Source organism: Panthera pardus, unplaced genomic scaffold, assembly GCF_024362965.1.
Source record: "Panthera pardus isolate Hobbes unplaced genomic scaffold, ASM2436296v1 HiC_scaffold_8, whole genome shotgun sequence".
Lineage (NCBI taxonomy): Eukaryota > Metazoa > Chordata > Mammalia > Carnivora > Felidae > Panthera > Panthera pardus.
This window is the reverse complement of record NW_026527013.1, coordinates 18,876,986-18,899,532: the sequence shown is the minus strand read 5'-3', so window position 1 is coordinate 18,899,532 and position 22,547 is coordinate 18,876,986. Positions and strand designations below refer to the sequence as shown.

General features: G+C 41.2%; 1 protein-coding gene and 1 pseudogene across 2 annotated transcripts in view; one reads left to right on the top strand and one right to left on the bottom strand.

The window, feature by feature from the left end:
• IP6K1 (inositol hexakisphosphate kinase 1) overlaps window positions 1-22,547 on the top strand; it is a 60,986-nt gene that overhangs the window by 32,208 nt on the left and 6,231 nt on the right. The window contains exons 2-4 of one of the 2 annotated variants that reach the window (XM_019416838.2): window positions 6,775-7,125; window positions 16,942-17,152; window positions 21,630-21,811. In XM_019416838.2, coding sequence (XP_019272383.1) covers window positions 6,903-7,125; window positions 16,942-17,152; window positions 21,630-21,811 — 616 coding nt within the window. In that variant the 5' untranslated portion in view covers window positions 6,775-6,902. Of the gene's footprint in view, window positions 1-6,774; window positions 7,126-16,941; window positions 17,153-21,629; window positions 21,812-22,547 lie in introns of those variants that run through there. The other variant, XM_053897149.1, reaches the window with a different exon arrangement.
• On the bottom strand, window positions 10,547-11,733 carry LOC109247816 (aminoacyl tRNA synthase complex-interacting multifunctional protein 2-like; annotated as a pseudogene).

The window sequence follows — 22,547 nt, the reverse complement described above, 5'->3', positions numbered from 1 at the left end:
TAGTGACTTAAAGGAAAAAAAAAAAGATTGCAAATCCTAATGTATTTCAGTGGATAGACCTGTGAGGTCTTTATAATGTTCAGATTATTATATCTAAACTTTTTCTCCTCCTAAATGAGTTCTGTGACATTTGCAAGGAAGGGATTATCTAGTTGTTCTTTTTTTAATTTTAATTTTTAAAAGATTTTATTTTTTTTAGGCAATCTCTACACCCAGTGTGGGGCTTGAACTCACAACCCCTAGATCAGTAGTCCTATGCTCCACTGAATGAGCCAGCCGGATGCCCCTAGTTGTTCTTTTTTTTTTTTTAATATTTTTTATTAGTTTCAATCTAAAGATCATTCCATAGGTATTTACCCAAAGAATATGAAAACACTAATTCGAAGAGATACGTGCACCCCTATGTTTATTGCAGCATATTTACAACACCAAATTATGGAAGCAGCCCAAGTGTCCATTGATAAATGAAGGAATAAAGATGTGGTATATACATAAGTTTTCACTCTTATGTGGATCCTGAGAAACTTAACAGGAACCCATGGGGGAGGGGAAGGAAAAAAAAAGAGGTTAGAGTGGGAGAGAGCCAAAGCATAAGAGACTCTTAAAAAATGAGAACAAACTGAGGGCTGATGGGGGGTGGGAGTGCGGGGAGGGTGGGTGATGGGTATTGAAGAGGGCATCTTTTGGGATGAGCACTGGGTGTTGTATGGAAACCAATTTGACAATAAATTTCATATATTTAAAAAAAATAAAGAAGGAAAAGAGAAAAAATAAAGATGTGGTATATATACACAATGGAATATTATTGAGTCATAAACAAGAATGAAATCTTGCCATTTGCAACACCATGGATGGATCTGGAGAGTATAATGCTATGTGAAATAAGCCAGTCAGAGGAAGACAAATACTGTATGATTTTACTCATACGTGGAATTTAATACATAAAACGAACAAACTCAGGGCACCTGGGGGTGGCTCAGTCAATTTAGCATCCAACTTCAGCTCAGGTTGTGATCTCATGGTTTGTGAGTTGGAGCCTTGTGTCGGGCTCTGCTGATGGCTCATAGCCGGGAGCCTGCTTCAGATTCTGTGTCTCCCTCTCTCTCTGTCCCTCCCCTGCTCACGCTTTCTCTGTCTCTCAAAAAGAAATAAACATTAAAAAATAATAAAAAATAAATAAAATGAACACCAACAAAAAGGGACAAACCAAAAAGCACTTTTAACTGTAGAGAACAAACAGATGTTTACCAGAGGGGAAATGGGTGAAATAGGTGAAGGGGATTAAGAATATACACTTATCATGGGGCGCCTTGGTGGCTTAGTTGGTTAAGCATCTGACTTCAGCTCAGGTCATGATCTCAGGTTCATGGGTTTGAGCCCCACATTGAGCTCTGCGCTGACAGTGCACAGCTTGCTCGGCATATTTTCTTTCTCTCCCTCCCTCCCTCCCCCCTCCCCCCTCCCCCCTCCCCCCATGCCCCCCACTAGCATGCGCATGCTCTCTCTCTCAAAATAAATAAACTTAAAAAAAAAGTTAACACCACAGTGAACACTGAATAATGTATGGAATTGTTGAATCACTGTATTGGACACCTGAAACTAATATAACACTGTATATTAACCACTGGAATTAACATTTTGTAAATCATTCTGGGGCACCTGGGTGGCTTAGTTGATTGAGCATCCAGCTCTTGATTTCACCTTAGGTAATGATCATGGGATCAAGCCCTGTGTCAGGCTCCATGCTGAGCATGGAACCTGCTTAAAATTCTCTCTCTCCCTCTGCCCCTCTCCTGTGTTCACATGTGTGTGCGTGCGGTCTCTCTCACATGATATATGATATGATATGATATATGATATAGTCATAGTCATTCTGTTCCCATTGTCATAGCCCCCAATTTTTTTGTGCATTGTATACTTGAACGATATTAATTTCAGATCAGGTGCATAGGAAACACTGTTGTATTATAAACCAAATAGAGAACCTCCATGTGTTGCCATATGGGAAAAAGCATATCATATATAGTTTCCCCCAGGGAAACCTTTGGAGTTGTTTACAGAACAAAAAAAAACAACACATATACTGATGGGTGTTTTTTTGTTTTTTTTGTTTTTGTTTTTTTTGTTTTTTTGTTTTTGTTTTTTGTTGGTTGTTGTTAGTTTAACCCAGGACAATGAAACCCTGATTTGGGCTTTATGACTTTTTTTTTTAGTAATTTTTTTTAATGTTTACCTTTAAGGGAGAGAGTGAGGCAGTTGGGGATGGAGAGAGAGAGAGAGACAGAGAGAGAGAGAGAGAGAGAGAGAGAGCGAGAGCGCATCCAAAGCAGGCTCCATGCTGATAGCAGAGAACCCAGTGTGGGGCTTGAACTCACAAACTGTGAGATCATGACCTGAATGGAAGTCGGACATTTAACCGACTGAACCACACAGGCGCCCCATGACATGTTTTTGATATTTTGCAGCTTTTATTTTTTCCTTTATTATTATTTTTTTAATGTTTATTTATTTATATTGAGAGAGAGAGCACAAGCAGGGGAGGGGCGGGGGGGGGGAGAGAATACCAAGCAGGCTCCGCATTGTCGGGACAGAGCCTGACATGGAACTTGATCATGAGATCATGACCTGAGCCAAAATTGAGTCAGATGCTTAACTGAGTGAGCCACCCAGGCGCCCCAGATACTGTGTAGCTTTTAAGGAATTTACACATTTTTCTTCATGCTAGTAGTTCCTTATTTAAGTCTAGAAAAGACAGAAGCTGTTGACACTTTGAATGGCATAAACTACTTGAAATCAGATCATTGATTTTGCAGAAGATGCCCTGGAAAATCTTTGAGGATTAATTACACTCTGAAAAATAGGATTTATTGGCTCCATTGTATTTAGATGTGTTTGTGAAAAATAATGATCAATTAAGGTCCTGATGTGGCAGGAGTATAAATTTCTTTTATGGTTTGCCTGTTCTAAGCTAATTTTGGTTATTTGGGCAGATTCCTTACTCCTTATGAGAGAATGAATTTTGTGTTTGGCAGATTCTCTTTTAATATTTTGGTGCCAGCCCTAATAGACCAGACATAATTCAGATTGTCTGCCTTTGGGGACAGTTTAAAGATTATAAAATGTTTATTTTGTTTTTGACAGAGAGAGAGAGAGCAAGCATGAGTTGGGGAGGGGCAGAGAGAGAGAGAGGGAGACACAGAATCCAAAGCAGGCTCCAGGCTCCGAGCTGTCAGCACAGAACCTGACGCGGGGCTCAAACCCACAGACCTGAGAGATCATGACCTGAGCCGAAGTCAGACACTCAACCAACTGAGCCACCCAGGCGCCCCTGACAGTTTAAAGATTATAAAGCTACATTTTTCCTTTTGGAGCTTGAGAAGATTGTCCTTTGTCATCACTGAAGGGCTTGTTCTTCAGTTGTTGGAAGTTTCCTTATCAGAAGACACTTCTTTATTTTTATTTTTTTTTTAAATTTTTTAAATGTTTATTTATTTTGAGACAGAGAGAGACAGAGCATGAATGGGGGAGGGTCACAGAGAGGGAGACACAGAGTCAGAAGCAGGCTCCAGGCTCCAAGCTGTCAGCACAGAGCCCGACGTGGGGCTTGAACTCAAGGACCATGAGATCATGACCTGAGCCGAAGTCAGATGCTTAACTGACTGAAGCCACCCAGGCGCCCCCAGAAGACACTTCTTTAATGTGCAAAGTGTATTACCTGGAGATCTGGGGATTTTGATGGTTTTTTTTTTGGTCCCTTCATCTAGGATGGTTTTGACTACAAGTAGCAGAAAACCCTAATGAGATTGGCTAAAAGCATAAAGGGAAATTTATTTTTGTTACATAACAAGATATCCAGTACTTTAGTGACAACATCAGTGACCCTGATTTCTATTCTTCTGTGCTGCATGCTCAACATGTTGGCCTTGTCTTTAGGCTAGTATCTTTTAGGGTCACCAGGTGTCTTGGCTTCAGTAGTCTCAGATACACATCTAGACAGAACAATATCTTGAGGAAGTGAAGGGACATCTTCTTGTTCTTTCAGAGCAAGGTAACTTTTCCCAGAGGACCCCTGGCCAACTTCCCCTCATGTTTCGTGGTTAGAAGACAAGTTACATGCCCTTTTCCTAAATCAGCCGTCTCTTAGGATCAGAAGGAAGTACTGCTGTTCAAGATTCTCCCTTAACTAGAATGCAGTTTCACATTCCCGTGAAGTTGGACTACCTGATTGGGATTCTGTTAGTGAGGAAATAGTGGAGAAAGACGTCATCATCTACAGCGTTCTCATTCCATGGTTTTCACAGTGGGCCTTCGTGGACACCAGACTTCAGGAGCAACCTCTGATTGTTTTTAGTCTGAGCTGTTTCTCTTTCTAGTACTTCCAAGGCTAGAAGTAGGCAGGGCTAGCCCAGGCCCCTTCACCTGCATCAGAATATCCCACAGGGTTAGCGGTGGGCATGTCTTCAAACTAGAGATGAGGAAATTTGCAGTTAAGGGATTCGCCCACAGCTCCACACTTTGTAAGCGAGGGCTAGAGAGTTCTGGGCACTTTAGTTTTTTAGGTTCTAGGTTTATTTAAAAAGAAATGCCAAACAAAGCCATAGAAATATGGAATGTTTTACATGTTTACTTCTAAGAAAATATTTGAAACACAAAAACAGTACTATAATTTTATGTGTCTATCATGTGGAAACAAAATATCAAAAGTCTAGATCTGACTGGAGGTTGGACTTGTGCTTCTCTGTCCTGTGGGGGTTGCAAAGCTGGGCACGCATCTCTGAGTCCAGCTCTTCCGGGGCATTTGGCACTGTCCATCCCTCTCCTTTCCCAGACACCCACTGACCCAGAATAGAAAGTTCGGCACCTTCCTGGGTACCCTGTCCCCCGCGGGGGCAATCCCAGTGAACAACTGAGCCAGGGTAAGAGCTGATTGACAGTGCTAAGCTGTGTCCACTGCCACCGTAGGCACCTCCAGGAGCCTCGAGAAGAGGCCCTTCAAGCTGCTTCTCCACTTAACACTACCACTGTGTGACTCCTGTTTTCATTTGGTGCTTTTACTCCCTGCAGCCATCTTCCTGGAATCCATTCATTCCAACAAACCTGTCTTTGAGCATTTCCTGTGTGTCAGGTACTGCTTTGGACCCTAGTTAGAGATACAAGGGAATGGTTTGGTGGTGGTGACAGACAAGTAGATGAAGGTACAGTGATGTATGGCTGAGATAGTTGGCACAGGTACCTTAGGAGCCATAGAGGTGTGCACCCAACTCCTGTTTGGGAGAATGGAGTCTGGGGAAAACTCCATGGGGTAGGGAGGAATGGAAAGTGGATAGCTAAGCAAAAAAGTGTGTGTTTATTGAAGTGGTACTGATCAGTTAGGGGAATGGAAAATCATTTATTTTTATTGATAGCTGTGAAATAGAGCTTGTGGGCAGCTTTGAATTCAGAAACTTTTGCAGGGGTGCCTGGGTGGTTCATTTGGTTGAGCGCCCCACTTCGGCTCAGGTCGTGGTCTCATGATTTGTGAGTTCCAGCTCTGCGTTGGGCTCTCTGCTGTCAGCACAGAGCCCACTTCGAATCCTCTGTCCCCCTCTCTCTCTGTACCTCCCCCGCTAGCACTCTTTCTCTCTCAAAAATAAACATTTAAAAAAAAAAAAAGAACTTCTGCAGTTTTGCAGCAGTTTTCTTCAGTAGACTATTATGCCCATAAGTTATGAGGTTCAGAAGAAAATATTTCATCTCTTGCAGGTAAAGCCATATTCCTGCTTTCACAAATACTTAATTTTTCTTCTTTCGTCTTGATCTTTCAGATGTAGTCTTGCCTGCTACATTCCTAATCACAAAATATATTCAGTACTAGGGAAGTTGCCCATTACTTTAACTTTCTTGAGAGAAAATTGACATTACAGGGTAGGTATTTAAGTACAAAGGGCCTTTCCTTGTCCCACTGGTTGGTGTAGTCAGACAGAAAGGCAAGCTCTGTGGTGCCAGACATGGCTATAAATTGATGGCCACAGATTTAAAGTAGAAGAAATCAGAAGCCTGAATTTCTTTGGGAAAAGCAAACCCTTTTTATGATTCTACAACTCAGCAAGGGATGACTTTCCCTGGCTGCTCCTTGGCATCTTCAACAGAAAAGTTGGAAAGTGTGACCTGATTTCCCAGACAAAAACCCTTCCTTGAGTCAGTGAGAGACCCGAGACCATTACCATTACTGGATATGGTGAGAAGTCTGAACACAATGAATTTGTGTTACCTTCTGTTTTTTTCCCTGAACACTTATCTTTGAATGTGGAATAAGCAGGGAGAGTTGCCTTTCTGACGGCTGTTAACATACTGCAGCTCTAAAATCAAATCCTATAGGGAACATGGAGGGTATATGACAGCTAGGAAGGGAAGAGAATGTGGGCTTCTGTGCATAAAAAAAATGGATAGAGGAGACCAAAGCTGTATCATTCAGAAAAACTTACCACCTGTCTCTCATGCACCAGGCGGCGTTGTACATGCTTGGGGGAATATATAGCAGGAAACAAAACAATCCCTTTTTTTTTTTTTTTTTTTTTTTGTATTTTTATTTTTTATTTTTTTAAAGTAATGTCTATGACCAATGTGGGGCTCAAACTCATAACCCCGAGATCAAGTCACATGCTCAACTGACTGAGCCAGCCAGGTGCCCCCAGAATCCCATTCTTTTCATAGAGCAGATATTCTTTGAACTGTAGGAAAATTGTAGCTTGCCGGGTGTTTTGATTCCCTCTTTTCCTCTCTCCTTTCTGTTAGGAAAGAAGAATAAGCTGAACAGACTCTGACTGTTGGCTTTCAGTTCGCCAGGATCTTCTGCCTAGCTGTCCTTTTGTGGCCCATGTGCTGCATCCTCTGCCCTCAGTGTGCAGCTGGCCCCCAACGCAATGTGTGTTTGTCAAACCATGGAAGTGGGGCAGTATGGCAAGAATGCAAGTCGGGCCGGAGACCGGGGAGTCCTCCTGGAGCCCTTCATCCACCAGGTGGGCGGACACAGCAGCATGATGCGCTACGACGACCACACTGTGTGCAAGCCTCTCATCTCCCGGGAGCAGCGGTTCTATGAGTCCCTCCCTCCCGAAATGAAGGAGTTCACCCCTGAATACAAAGGTCAGTCACTGGCCAGTTTGGAGAGAGCAGTAGCCTTGGGCTTTTGCAGGTTTTCAGCTCAGTTTTCCTTGTGTTGTGGGCCAGGTGATATGATTGTAGGTCTCTTTTGTCTCAAACTAAATCACTTTGTTAAGCAAAATTTGAGACTGAAAGCACCAGCACAGTCTTGAGATCTTGAAAATCTGAATTCACCAATAGGTAAACCTGGAAGAATTCACAGTATTAAATACTGTTGGTGAAGAGCATGCTCTTAGCAAGGTGGTTTCCCCTGTTTGCGGGAATGCTCTAGGAGAGGGGCAGTACTTCTCTGGTTCCGGAGGAGGAAGAGTTGGATGCTTTCCAGGCCAAGGCAGTGAGACAGCTGGCAAGGAGGCTGTGTGGAGCCTTTGTCTGTGCTGGGGGAATGAATTGATGATAAGAAGTTTACAGAAGGATTGAGAAGGTCTGAAAGTCCTAACTTTTGAAGGAAAAATAGTGTTTGAAAATGTAAATTAACTTTATAGAATAGAACCCCATGAATATATACCAGAATTAAGTCACTTTATTTTAAAATTTGATTTTTGTTACTCTGTTTATACATTTTCATTGCCCACTATGGATAAGTTATATTTTTGTGTTCTACTTTTTAAAAAAAATTTTTATAATGTTTATTTATTTTTGAGAGAGAGAGAGAGAGCATGAGCAGGGGAGGGGCAGAGAGGGAGGGAGACACAGAATCTGAAGCATCCAGGCTCTGAGCTATCAGCACAGAGCCTGATACAGGGCTTGAACTCGCAAACTGCGAGATCATGACCTGAGTTGAAGTTGGATGCTTAGCCGACTGAGCCACCCAGGTGCTCCTTGTATTCTACTTTTTAATTTCCCAAAGCTGTTATGAATTTAGTCATGTTTACGTCATTATTTACTTAAGGGATCCTCAATTTATTTTATTTAAAAAATTTTTTTAATGTTTAATTTTTTGAGAGAGAGAGCGCACGTGCGTGAGTTGGGAAGAGGCAGAGAGAGTGGGAGACAAGAATCCAAAGTAGTCTCCAGGCTCTGAGCTGTCAGCACAGAGCCTGAGGCGGGGCTCAAACCCATGAACTGCAAGATCATGACATCAGCCGAAGTTGGTTCTCAACTGACTGAGCCACCCAGGCTCCCCAAGAGATCCTCAGTTTAGAAAAATCAATTCAGGGGCTCCTTGGTGGCTCAGTCGGTTGGGCGTCTGGCTTTGGCTCAGGTCGTGATTTCATTGTTCGTGGGTTTGTGCCCCACATAGGTCTCTGTGCTGACAGCTCGGAACCCAGAGCCTGCTTTGGATTCTGTGTTTCCCTCTCTGCCCATCCCCAACTCACACTCTGTCTCTGTCTCTCAAAAATGATAAATAAATATTAAAAAAAAAAAAATTTAAAAATGTTACTAATGGTTAAAAAATGGTTTAAAAAAATCCATAATTTTTTTTATTGTGGCAAAATATACATAACATAAAATTTAACCATTTTTAAATGTACAATTCAGTGGCATTAAGTACATTCACAATGTTGTCTACCATTATCATTACTTCCATAACTTTCTCATCACCTCAAACAACCACTCTGTATCCATTAAATAATAACTCTCCCTTTCCACCTCACCAAACCCAGGTAACCTCTAGTCTACTTTGTCTCTTTACACATTTGCCTATTGTAGATATTTCATAGAAGTGGAATCATGTAATTTTTTGTCCTTTTGTGTCTGGTTTATTTCACTTAGCATAATGTTTCCAAGACTCACCCATGTTGTAGCATGTATCAGAACTTCATGTCCTTTTATGGCTGTATACCCATTGTGAATATATATCACATTTTGTTTATCCACTTATCTGTTGACGGACACTTGGGTTGTTCCCACTTTGGACTATTGTGAATAATGCTTTTGTTAATATTAGCTTATAAGCATCTGTTTGAGTCTCTGCTTTCATTTCTTTTGGGTACATACCTAGGAGTGGAACCTGCTGGGTCATATGGTAATTCTGTTTAACTTTTTGAAGAACTGCCAAACTGTTACAGGGCCTGGCATCTAGTAGATGCTTAATAAATACTTGACTAATGGATTGACTAATGGGAAAGTTTTGCATAAGGATATAGAAGCCTAGAACTTCATATTTGGTACTATATGTGGTAACCCCTGATGACTGCCGCTGGTAATACTAAATACATAAAAATCCCTCTTGAAACTTACCAAAACACAGAATATTACTGGCATTTTTCCTTAGCTTGGTTGAATTTTAAAAACACCTGTGTTCCTGGCAATAAAGAGATATATGTGTATGTGTGGGTTAGTATTTATACATGTATTTCCCAGATCTGTCTGCTGAAAGGGCCTAAAAACAATGATACTCCAGTAGCAATCGTAGGGCCAAGATCTTGGTCCTTCTAAATACCATTCCTACAGTAAAGGGAAGCAGAACTCCCTGGAGAAATGATTGGTTTCTGAATTGGGGCAGGAAAATAAAAGATGAGCCTGGAGCATCCCCTGGTAACTAAAAGTAAAGAAATAGTCAAAAATGATGGGAGTGTATGTTACAAGCACACAAGAGCCGATATCAGGGAATCCCAGTGGCCAAATCTAGAATATGAGAAATAAAATATCCCTAACTCCATACTGATAGATAAATGGGTGAAAAGGGACATTTCTTCCTTATAGAATTGTAATTCCTTTTAATTAAAAGATACAGAAGGAATGATGGAAACAGAAGTCACCATTAGACACACAACACAGTAATAATTGTCCCTGGCAAGAACCATGATTGATTCTAAAATGAGTGGGCTAACATACTATAAGAAACAGAATATTTAGAAAGTCTCAAAGTATCTCCCTATAGGATATTCATTAATTACAATAGGAAAAATAATAACTTTACAAAGGAGAAACCTGGCAGACTTCACCTTATTAACCAAGTGATCAAAGTTAAATCACCAGTAACAAGACCTGTACCTTCTGACATAAGAACTGAGGAGGACACAAGATCATTTCTGTTGCCTAAAGTGAGTGATATCAATCTAATCATGAGAAAATGTAATGCAAATCCAAATTTAGGGACATGCTACAAAATAACTGTTAGTATTCTTCAAAAGTGTCAAAGTCATGAAAGAGAAAGACAGAAACTATATCAGATTGGGGGAGACTGAGGAGGACTAAATGCAATGTGAAGTGAAATCCTGAACCAGAAAAAGAATATAAGTGGGAAAACTGCCAACATTCAAATAAAGTATACAGATTACTTAATATTATTATGTCAGTGTTCATTTCTTGGTTTTGATAATTATAAATTATGATTTCATTTTTAACAAATTTTTTTAATATGCTCTTACTGATGCTCAACAACTGGCTTAAATGAAGACAGTATTGATGATTTTAGAATAAGTCAGTTTATCAACAATATGCATGAAACAGCACTGTTCTTAAAATCTAAAATCAATTAGTGAAATTCACTTAAGGAGCTTGGGGGCAGTGTTAAAAGGGGCCAGGTTTTCACAGGCCCTTATCCATCTCTGCATGTTGGCTGGCACCATCATATTGCAGCCTTCCATCTGCTGGAACACAGACCACAGCACAACATCTGCTGAAGCGAGTTCATTCCCAGCAAGCCAGGGGCTCTTCCCAAGAGTAGCCTTCATGGAGTGGAACATAGTGGCGGCTTCTTCTTTCTAAAAAATGTTCATTTATTTATTTATTTTTGAGAAAGAGGGTGTGCACATGTGAGCAGGGGAGGAGCAGAGAGAGAGGGAGAGAGAGTCTCAAGCAGGCTCTATGCTCAGCACAGAGCCTGACATGAGGCTTGATCTCACCACTGTGAGATCATGACCTGAGCCAAAATCAAAAGTTGGATTTTGACCGACTGAACCACCCAGGTACCCCCATATAGTGGCTTCTTCTTTACTGCTTCCTTCTTTTAGCTGAAAAATAGCTATTATCTACCCAGGTTTTTACAAGGGTTAAATTTATAGCATTATGCTTCTGGCCAAACAAAAAATGTGCAATGTTTCTTTCTCCTTTGATGGGACACATCGTTTGGATACTGAACTGCATTTTAATCTTCAGCACATTCTTCCCAATTAGAATAAACCCCAGGTGATATTCATGAGGGGCTGGTTTTTTTGGTGTGCTTGCCAAAGCACTCGAGAAGACATTGGGCTCGCTGTTGACTGCAGCATGCATGAGAACAGTGAACAGGACCCTGCAGTACAGCACAAGGGGGGTGGGGGGAGGTGGGGTTTGTGTTAATCATGATCTTTCAGTGCCCTTGTCTTTCAGTGCTCCATAATCCTTTCCAAGCATGGAATTTAAGTCCAATGCATTGGTTAGTAAAGCAGTTGGCTCATCAGCTTGGATTGTGTTGGTTACATCCAAGTCCACATCTGACATGTCAGTCATCTTGGTGTGACCATTAACCATAGCTTTTCAGTTCAGACAGACATTTTAAAATACCTTGATGGGATTCAAGAGCTTGAAGAGTTGGGTCAGAGAGTCTTCCTGCACATGGTCTGCAACCAGAGAAGGAGAGATGTGTCACTTTGTGATAGGGCTTTACCTGATACACTGGCCTCATGAGGAAGCTGAGTATATGGGAATTCTATATTTTTGGTAACTTTCTATAATATTAAATGTATTTCAAAAAAAACCAAACCCTGTACTGTTGGGTTTTGATATATATTAATTGGACCAATAATATCTTCAATTTTCTTTCGATAAATTGGGCTTCATTTGACTTAATAAGAAAGGATCAATTTTTGGTTTAATTGTGTATTTGAGAAAGTATATTTATTTTACCTAGTGAAAATGCAGCCCGAGAAAAGAAAATAGATACTAATGATTTGCTATGGCTTTTAAAGACTTCTGTTCCCCAGTCTGAGAAAAGTTGGGGAAAAACTGAACCACTACTGACAGTCCTTTCCTGGGAGCCACCTGGAGGTTTGAACTTGTCCCAGTTCTGTCGGTTGTGATTTAGAAAACATTTCTCTGGAGCCAGGATTTGACTCCCTTTTAAGATTTTTTTTTTTTTTTTTTTTTTTTTTTTTTTCCCTTAGCATCAGAAGGACTCTGAGCTAACAGGGCTTATAGTTCTCTATCTCATTTTGGCATATTTATAGCAGAAGGTTTGGCCATGGATGTGTTGAGTGTGGACGAGTTGGTGGCTGAAGCTGCATATAAAGCATTTGCAACTGTGCTTAGCCACTTAGAGACAGCAATGTGTTTGATTCTGGTTTCTCTCTTGTTTTGTAGTCCTAGAATATTCCTTCAAATGTAATATTCTTCTGGTTCTGTTTTGAAAACAGTAGCAGGGTTCCAAGGTGGCTCAGTCAGTTAAGTGTCCAACTCTTGTTTTTGGCTCAGGTCATAATCTCATAGTTCGTGGGTTCCAGCCCTGTGTCACGTTCTGCACTGACAATGTAGAGCCTGCTTGAGATTCTCTCTCTCTCTCTCTCTCTCTCTCTCTCTCTCTCTCTCTCTCCTTTCTCTTTCCCTTTCTCTATCTCTCTCTATCTCTCTCTCTCTTCCTCCTCCCCCTCCCCTGCTGGCTCTCATGCACTCGCTTTCAAAATAAATAAACTTAAAAAAAAAACAATAGCAAACCATTGGATTCAAAATGGCACGATGGACTTGGATACACATTTCTCCAGAAAAAGATACACAAATGGCCAACAACACATCAATGTCATTAGTCATTAAGATAATGCAGATTGGTGGCACCCAGGTGGCTCAGTCAATTAAGCATCTGACTTCAGCTCAGGTCATGATTAGTGACTTTGTGAGTTAGTGAGTTTGAGCTCTGCATCAGGCTCTGCACTGGTGGTGAAGAGCCTGCTTGGGGTTCGCTCTCTCTCCCTCTCTGCCCCTTCCCCACTTGCGTGCGCTCTCTCAAAATAAATAAAATTTTTAAAAATGCAAATCAGAACCACAAATCAGATACCATTCGTGCACACTAGGATGGCTATAATAATTAAAAACAAGAAAAAGGAAAGGGTTGGCAAGAATGTGGAGAAATAGAACACTGCCAGTAAGAATGTCAAATGGTGCAACCACTACAGAAAACAGTTTGGTAGTTCCTCAAAAAGTTAAACAGAATTACCATATGATTAGCAGTTCCACTCCTGGGTGTGTACCCAAAAGAACTAAAAGCAGGGACTCAAACTGATGCTCATAAAGCTAATATTCACAGAAGTATTATTCACAATATTCACAACCCATGTGTCAGCAGATAAGTGTATCAAACAAATTGGGATATATATTCACAATGGAATAGTATTCAGATTTAGAAAGAAATGAAGTTCTGATACATGCTACAACATGGATGAATCTTGGAAACATTATGCTAAGTGAAATAAGCCAGACACAAAAGGACAGAAATTACATGATTCCACCTATATAGAATATCTACAATAGGCAAGTGTGTAAAGAGACAAAGTGGATTAGAGGTTACCTGGGTTTGGGTGAGGAGGAGAGGGGGAGTTATTATTTAATGGGTATAGAATTGTTTGAAGTGATGAGAAAGTTCGGGATTTAGATAATGATAATGGTAGACAACATTGTGAATGCACTTAATGCCACTGAATTGCATGTTTAAAAATGGTTAAAATGAGGGGTACCTGGGTGGCTCAGTCAGATAAGCATCCAACTTCTGCTTAGGTCATGATCTCACGGTTTGTGGGTTCGAGCCCTGCGTCGGGCTCTGTGCTGGCAGCTCAGAGCCTGGCTCCTGCTTCAGATTCTGTTTCCCCTCGCTCTCTGCCCTTCCCCCACTCATGTTCTGTCTCTCTCTCTCAAAAATAAAACATTTAGGAAAAAATGGTTACAATGATAAATTTATGTTACGTATTTTTTTTACTATAATTTCTAAAAATATATTTTTTAAAAATACCAAAACCTCCACCAAATGTAATCCTTAGTGTCTGTTGAAATTAGTCTTACAATTGCCAAGAAAATTGGGGCTTATATCAGACCATTGATTTTTCATGTGCCCATCTGCATTCTACCTAGGTGTGAGTACTGATGTAAAAAATAATGTCAGGATCAAAAATATTTTCTTCTTAAACTAGTAGTAGATTGCAGGATTCGCTTAATTGGCAAGTTTCATCTACTATTTGTAGAACTTCTTCCTGCCCTATCCACAGCATAGCCATATCTCCCTGTATCAGGTATGATGCTCTGTGTCTGCCAGTGGTCTGTCAGGGTACTCAAAAGTATGTACCTGAAGAGAATGAAAGGTTTCCAGTATAGCTTTAGATCAGCCTTCAAGACAGAAAAGAGCTAATCGTAAAAGATCAAATGATATATTTGACTATATAAAATTTAAAACTTATGTTTATTAAAATTCACCTTTAGAGAAAAGGAGTAAAGATATTTACCACATGTATAACTGACCAAGGATTAGTTTCCAGAATATAGATCTATATCTAAATTAATGTGAATCAGTATGGAAAAGATAGTTCAGTATGAAAATGAGCAAAAATTAAAAAATAAATGAAAACCAAAGACCAAATTAAGAAAATAAATGAAAACCAAAGACAAAAGGCTGATTCTTTGAGAACAACATCTCTAGCCAGACTGGTCAGGAAAAGGAGATGACATAAATGTCCAATATCAGAAATGATATATGTGTCTTCACTAGGGTCTACTGATACTTAAAGATAAAAGAATATTTTGAGAAACTTTATCCCAATAAATTCTACAACTTAGATGAAAGAGGTAATTTCTTGAAAGATAACAAACTATGAAAATTTTCATGAAGAAATGGGGACTCTGAATAGCCCTATCAAATAAATTGAAATTGGAGTTCAACACATTCTAGCAGAGAAAACTCCAGGCCCACACAGCTTCACGGTGAATTCTACCAAACATTTAAGAAATAGTAGTTCTACAGAAACTCTTCCAAAAAAAATTAGAGAGTATGTCCCAACTCATTCAGCAAGACCACTATGAGAAAATAAATGCCCCTCACCAACCTAGATGTAAAAAATTTGAATACAATTTTAGTCGATTGACTAGAACAGTGTATTAAAAGCACACTGCATCATAACCAGGTAAGGTTTATCTGAGTAATACAGGGTAGGTTTAACATTCAAAGGTTAAATGGAATTCGTCATATTAATAATCTAAAAAAAGAAAAACCATCTATATCTTAGCAGATGCAGAAAAAGCATTCAACAATATCCAACATCTGTTCTTGATAAAACAACAACAGCAGCAAACTGGGAATAGAAGGATAGTTCTTTAACCTGAGGGCATCTATGAAAAACCTCTAGCCAGCATCATAATGACAAAACAGTTGCCTTGCCCCACAAGATCAGGAATAAGACAAGGATGTTCATGCTCTCCACTTCTAGTTGACATTTTCCTGGAGGTTCTGGCCAGTGTGGTTAGGCAAGATAGAAATAATAAAAAGGCATTCCAATTGGAAAGGAAGAAGTAAAACTCTTTATTTGCAGACAACATAGAATTTTGTCTTCAGTCAGTCAAGTGTAAGAGCAGAATAAAATCCTGCAAAGGACTCAAAATTGACCTGAACGCCCTTTCTTAGAAAGCTACTTTGAAGACATCTTCCACTCTAAGGAGTAAACCAAGAGTGGGAGAAGTAGAGGACCATAGAAGGAATGACCCTCAACCCTCACCCTGGTCAGCGTGACAGCTGTGTGGCAGGCCTGGAGGACACTTTAGGTCAGAGCACAAGGGGAGCCCAGGAGACAGAGAAGATTGGCAGACCAGAGAGCATTCAAGCTGGAACAGTTGAGGTTCTAGTGGAGACAAGAAGTTACAAAGGTGAAAACCTGCAGGAGAGGTAGCCATCTATGAAAGCAAGCCAGGGTACAGATGCAAGGCCCATGGACGTGTGGCATACATTTGAGCAGTATAGTGGGAAGTATGAAAAAAGAATTTCAAGTTTAAGGAATTTTTTCTAAAAGGGCCTAGGGAATGAGGATGAAATGGACCAAAGAGAAGGGATATTCTTAGTCTTATATTGACTTACTCATAAATGCTTCTCATTTTTGTTCAGATTATGGAGCCAATTTTGTACACCGGAGTGTAAAGGAGACATGTAGTGACAGAAGGTTAGATGTGGAAGTTAGACAAAGGGCAGCCTGGACTTTGTTTTTTTGTTTTTTGTTTTTTGTTTTCATCTCCTTGGGTTAGGTTTCTAGGTATTGTGTTTTAAATCCTTTGTTAACGATTCCGAAGAAATAACGGATAACCTGTTGGGTAAAAAATGGGCGCGGTAAGCTGTTTTGCCTGAGTACAGCACGGAGAGTAGAAAGGTGTCAACTTAGGAATGCTGGTGGTTTGGTGAGGCAGAAGTTCTGTCTGGTGAGGTTAGAATCGCCTGATGCTTAGTGTGGGCAGAAGACTTCTTTTTGGGACTGTTTTGCTGGAAGAAGTCTTGTCTCTACGTGACTCTGCCAGGCAGAGAGAAACAGAGCAAGAAAATGACACAGGGAATGGCAGTATCACAGAGCAGTTGTATAAGTAGAGGGTTAAATCATGTTAGGTGCGGGTGTCTCCAGTGAACACAGTTCTTTTGAATGGTACAGGAGTCAGTCGTTGAAAATCAGAGGGCTGCAGAGGAGAGTGGGAAATAAACAGAGATTAACCCCCGATCAGAGGTTAAGTAGCAGACTTAGAGTTGGGGTGAGTGGTCAGCTGTCTTCTGGAAAGAGGTCTGTTGGTCATTGTTCCTACATTGATCTTCAGTTGGTTCATGGCAGGTGATGTGCTGTGAGACGGCAAGTGCCAGCAGTCTGTGCTGCATAGACCCAGCCTGTGTAGACATTTGTTGACTGGCTGCCTTTTTTTCAACAGGCGTGGTGTCTGTCTGTTTTGAGGGAGACAGTGATGGTTACATCAACTTGGTGGCCTACCCTTATGTGGAAAGTGAGACTGTGGAGCAGGATGACACACCAGAGCGGGAGCAACCTCGGCGCAAACACTCCCGCCGGAGCCTGCACCGGTCAGGCAGTGGCAGTGACCACAAGGAAGAGAAAGCCAGCCTGTCCCTTGAAACCTCTGAGAGGTAAGGGGGTGGTGAGCAGGGTGAAGGTGCATGACTGGTCCTGGCATTACAAACACTCAAGACCTCTCTAGAGTCCTGACACATGGGGAAGTAGGGCCCAAGCTTGGGGAAAGATGGCTGGTATTCTTTGGCTACCACCTGAGTGTGTCACATCACCCCAGTGATGCTGTCTTCTGTGTATGGATGTAGCTGGTCAAGAGAGAGTGATGGTGAAGATCTCAGCCCTTCAGAAGCAAGGACTCCCCGTGTTCTGTGCTCTCCAGCTTTGTTGTGTCTCAAAATGCCTTGGTCCACGGTGAGGTTGCACCTGCTTTCAGACCTTGTAGGACTGCCCAAGCGCAGTGAGAGGCCATCCAGACCGGTGTTCTTTAAGGGTTCTGTACAAGGTTCTTTGACCTCTATGAGGTCAGCTGTTAACCCTTTCCCTGCAACTAAAATTTAGTTTATTGCATTGGAAATTATTTTTCTTGTAGATTAGGAAAATAGTCTATAAAGCATTGTCTCTCTTGATATTTTATGCAAGAAATGTGAACTCTCATAGGGTAGCTATCATCAAAAGGACAGATAATAAAAGTGTTGATGAAGATTTAGAGAAATTGGAACCCTCTTAAATTGCTGATGGGAATGTAAAATAGTGCAGCCACTCTGGAAAAATAATTATTCTTCAGAAAGCTAACCCCATCAATGCTACTCCTAGGAATAGGAGTATTTACCAAGAGAATTGGAAAAATACATTCAGACACAAAACTTGTAAACAGATGTTTATAGTTGAATTATTCCTAACAGCCAAAAAATGAAAACAACTGTGTCCATCAGCTAATGAATGGATAAATAAATGTGGTGCATCCATATAATAGAATATTATCCAGTGATAAAAAGGATTGGAATGCTCATGAGCCACGACAGGGATGAACTTTAAAAACTAAAGTGCTGAGTGAAAGAAGTCAGTCACAAAAAAAACACGTGTGATTCCATATATAGAAAATGTTCAGAATAGGCAAGTGCATGAGACAGGAAGGCAAGTTAAGGTATACCAGGGGCTGAGGGGGAGAGGAGGATAGGAAGTGACTGCTAATGGTGATAGTGTTTGTTTTGGGGGTAATGAAAATGTCCTAAAAATTAGATAGTGGTGAAGTTTTATAACCTTGTAAATAACACTAAAGAAACCATGAGTTGTAAAAAAAAAAAAAAAAAAAAATTTTCTTAAATAATAAAACTAACGTAAGCTAAAAATAATGTGAGCTTCCTGAAACAAGGTAAAATCAAAATTCTATGACTAAATTACTTTATATTTAATTTGGGGGCACCTGTCTGGCGGAGTGGGTGGAGCATGCGACTCTTGATCTCTGGATTGTGAGTTCGAGCCCCATGTTACTAGGTATAGAGATTACTTTAAAAAAAAAATCCTTTTTTTAAAGTATATTTAACTTCACTTAAAAATTAGTTTCAGTGAATAAGATCTGTGCCTCAACTTAGAAGTTAGATTTGGGACTTTTCTTATATGCGTGTGGCAGCACATTAGTTTATCTCTGACATCAGGTCAGTTGAGCAACACATGCTGTGCACCCTAGTTCCTGAAGCAGTAAGAGCCCAGAGTGTTCTGGCTCTCCTTACTCCCATTGATGGAAGAGGACACACACACATCGAGGAGCACAGAACCCCACAAGACTCTGGCTGAGTGTGTGATGTTTCCTCTCTGGGCCAGATCTGCATTTCTGGAGAGGAGAGGCCTTCACTCTGAGTAAGCAGGGTCTCCAGGAGTTAAGCTTTTTTTTTTTTTTAATTTAGATTTTAGTTATTTAACATACAGTGCAATATTGGTTTCAGGAGTAGACTTCAGTGATTCATCACTTACAACACCCAGTGCTCATCATAACAGGTGCCCTCACTCATCTAGCCCATGCCCCCCCTCCCCCCCCCCACCGCCCATCAACCTTCAGTTTGTTCTCTATCATCAAGTCTCTCTTGTGGTTAGTTTCCCTCTCTTGTCTCCCCCCTCTTCCCATACGTTCATCTGTTTTGTTTCTTAAATTCCACATGTGAGTAAAATCATATTGTATTTGTCTTTCTCTGATTAACTTATTTTACTTAGTATAACACATTCTAGCTCTATCCATGTCATCGCAAATGGCAGGATTTCATTCTTTTTGATCGAGTAATATTCGTGTGTGTGTGTGTAAAATAGACTCTGGTCTGCAGAAGCACTTCTTCAGGGCTTCTTGTTCATTCCCCAAGGGGCTTCCTCTTCACTGATGATTGTGGGACCTAAGCTTAGTCATTCATGTGACAAGGAATGTTCCCCAAGTCCTCAAGCCCATAGCTGGCATTGAAGCCTTTCTCTCAATAGCTCTTTAGAGTGGGCTTTCTTTGGTCCGCCAAAGGTACAGAAATTGCTTCACGAATCATCTGGTGAAAAGCCAATGAACATAGAATAACATCAAAGTCTACCCATGTCCAGGTTCAAGGCTCTGCTCTGAAAGTGACAGCTCTGTGTGCAGTGACCAGACCTCTGGCCTGTTCTCAGAGGCACTAAGTCTCTTCTAGGAATGTAGCTTATTCTTCACCAGGGCCAGAGCTACAATACCAAGGGTAATGCCAGGAGGAATGGGTGCCCTGTGCGGGCACGGAGGACTTATTTGGGTTTACTTGGCAGATGAGTAAGCCTTATTGTTTCTTAAAGAGGATCACAAAGAAAGCATCCATGAATGGCCTTAGCCATGCCCTCACCAGAAGAAAATGAGAGTTTTATGACGCTGAGAGGCATTGGTGGCTCCTCTACTTTCAGTTAAAGGGGAAAGGGATCTCTGCCCGTGTCTCTCATCCATTTCACCCAGTCTGTCCAATCACCCTGCAGGGGAATGTCAGCAATTTCTGGTACACACCAGCCCTGGTGGCTAGCTCAACTGCATGACTTACTCCATCTACAGTTAAAGGAGAGGCCAGAAGTTCTGGGGAGGACGGTGGCATTTGATATTGCTGCAGTGCTCTGCCTCTGCTCGGAGCTGCAGGCTTGCTCTGCCGTTTGCAGCGCACATGGCTTCTCCGGTGCTTGGCTTGGCTTGGCGTGGTGAAGGAACATTGCAAGTTACTTCAAAGATTTTTGTGTTGGTGGGAAAAAGGAAGTTGTAGTAAAGTCCTAATATTTTCAGTTGGAGTCACCTTCTCAATAAAACCCCTTTGTGGTTTGACTTATTTTAGAAATAAAATCCCCTTACTGAAATGGCTTCATGACTTCCACAGGCACAAACTTTGTCCACTGAGAAAGTTTCTTTGGGGCCTATCCTGCCTTTTTTTCTTTGATGTTTTTCTCTTTCTTCCAGGTTGATACACAAGCAGACAGACATTCATAAGCATATAATGTCAGCATATGCTTTCTTTAGATCTTATTAAAAATTTGGTTGTAGATGTGGACAGAAATATGATAATTACTCGTGTTCTTGACAGTGGTGTCCCGTGCTCCACCCTATATTTGTTAAGTGTGTAACTGCACGTTTGTCAATTTTTGTATTTTTTTTAAATTGTAAAGTACATCTAACAATGTATCATTTTCACCTTTTTTCAGTGTATAGTTCAGTAGTATTAAGTACATTCACACTGTTGTGCAGCGATCACTACTATCCGTTCTCAGAACTCCTTTTTATCTCTGCCAGAAGCTCCACACCTGTTAAATAACTCTCCATTCCCCTTCCCCCCAGCCCCTGGCAACTGCCTTTCTATTTTCTGTTTCTGTGAATGTGCAGTTCCCTCAGATGAGTGGAATCATACAGCATTTCTCCTTTTGTGTATGGCTTATTTCACTTTAGCAGGATGTTTCAGGGTTCATCCAGGTTATAGCATGCGTCATGCGTCAGAATTCCATTCCTTTTTATTGCTGAATGACACTCCATTGTATGGGCACACCATGTTTTGTTTATCCATTTATCCACTGATGAACACTTGGGTTGCTTCACCTCTTATTTATTGTAATGATGCTGCAAATATTTGTGTAGTTTCTATTTGAGTTCTGTTTTCAGTTCTTTCAGGTATATACCTAAGAGTGCAATTGCTGGGTCATATATGATAATTGTACGTGTAACTTTTTGAGGAACCGCCAGACTTTTTCATAGCGGTTATACCATTTTACATGCTTTCCAGCAACATTTGAGGGTTCCAGTTTCTCCACATCCTCTACAACACTTGTTCTGGTTTATTTTTGTGATAGCCTTCCTAATGGATCCGGAGTGGTATCTTCATCACGTAATTTGGTGCAAAGAGTTATTTTTCAGACAGTTTTCAGAGACACAAGTATAAACACTACTTATTGCTCACTTTTATGCACTTATGCATCTGGGGTCCCTGTGTCACCCATCACCAGGGTCTGGTGCCACCAGGGTGGCAGATTAGGTCTGATCCAGGTCTCCTTCACCCTTTTCACTGAGACCCCAGAGGGTGACTTGTCTGAGCCCCTTCAGCAATGTGTTATGTTCTTCCTTCTTAGCTCCCAGGAGGCAAAGAGTCCGAAGGTGGAGCTCCACAGCCACTCAGACGTCCCTTTCCAGATGCTGGATGGCAACAGTGGTCTGAGTTCTGAGAAGATCAGCCACAACCCCTGGAGTCTGCGCTGTCACAAGCAGCAGCTGAGCCGCATGCGCTCAGAGTCCAAGGACCGAAAGCTGTACAGTATCCTTGTTACTACTTCAGCGGTGTTCCTTGCTGCGACCGTGGGTAGCTCCTGTGTCAGGATACCTTCTAGTACCATGGCCAGGGCCCTCTCTGTTCAGGAGCCCCACTTGTTCTCATCTCCCTTTTTCATAGGCTCTTTGTCATTCTTTTTTTTTTTTTTTTTTAAGTTTATTTATTCTGAGAGAGAGCAAGCACACGTTGGGGAGGGGCAGAGATGGAGAGAGAGTCCCAAGCAGGCTCCGCACTGCCAATGAGAGCTGGACTTGGGGCTTGAATTCACAGACCGTGAGATCACGGCCTGAGCCAAAACCAAGAGTTGGATGCCCAACTGACTGAGCCACCCAGGCATCCCTGTCATTCTTTGTTTTATTGACATGTTTTTTTCTGCCTTTTGGGGCTGGTAAGCCTGAAGCTTCAACTTGGCAGTCTAGAAGAGTGCTGTTTGGTAGAACTTTCTGAGACCATGGAAGTATCTGTATCTGTGTTTAGTATGGCAGCCACCGGCCATACTGAGTAACCAGAATGTGGCTGCTGTGCCTGAGTTACAGAATTTTATACTTATTTAAATTGAAATTGCCAGATGTGGCTAGTGGCTACCAGATTTGTCAGTGCAGGTCTAGAATCAGGGATCTGCATTTGTGTGCACACGTGCATATGCACACATACATTTCTCCACTCCCAAAAGAGAATAATTACAAAGTGGTACTTTTTTTTTGTCCAAAGAGAAACACCA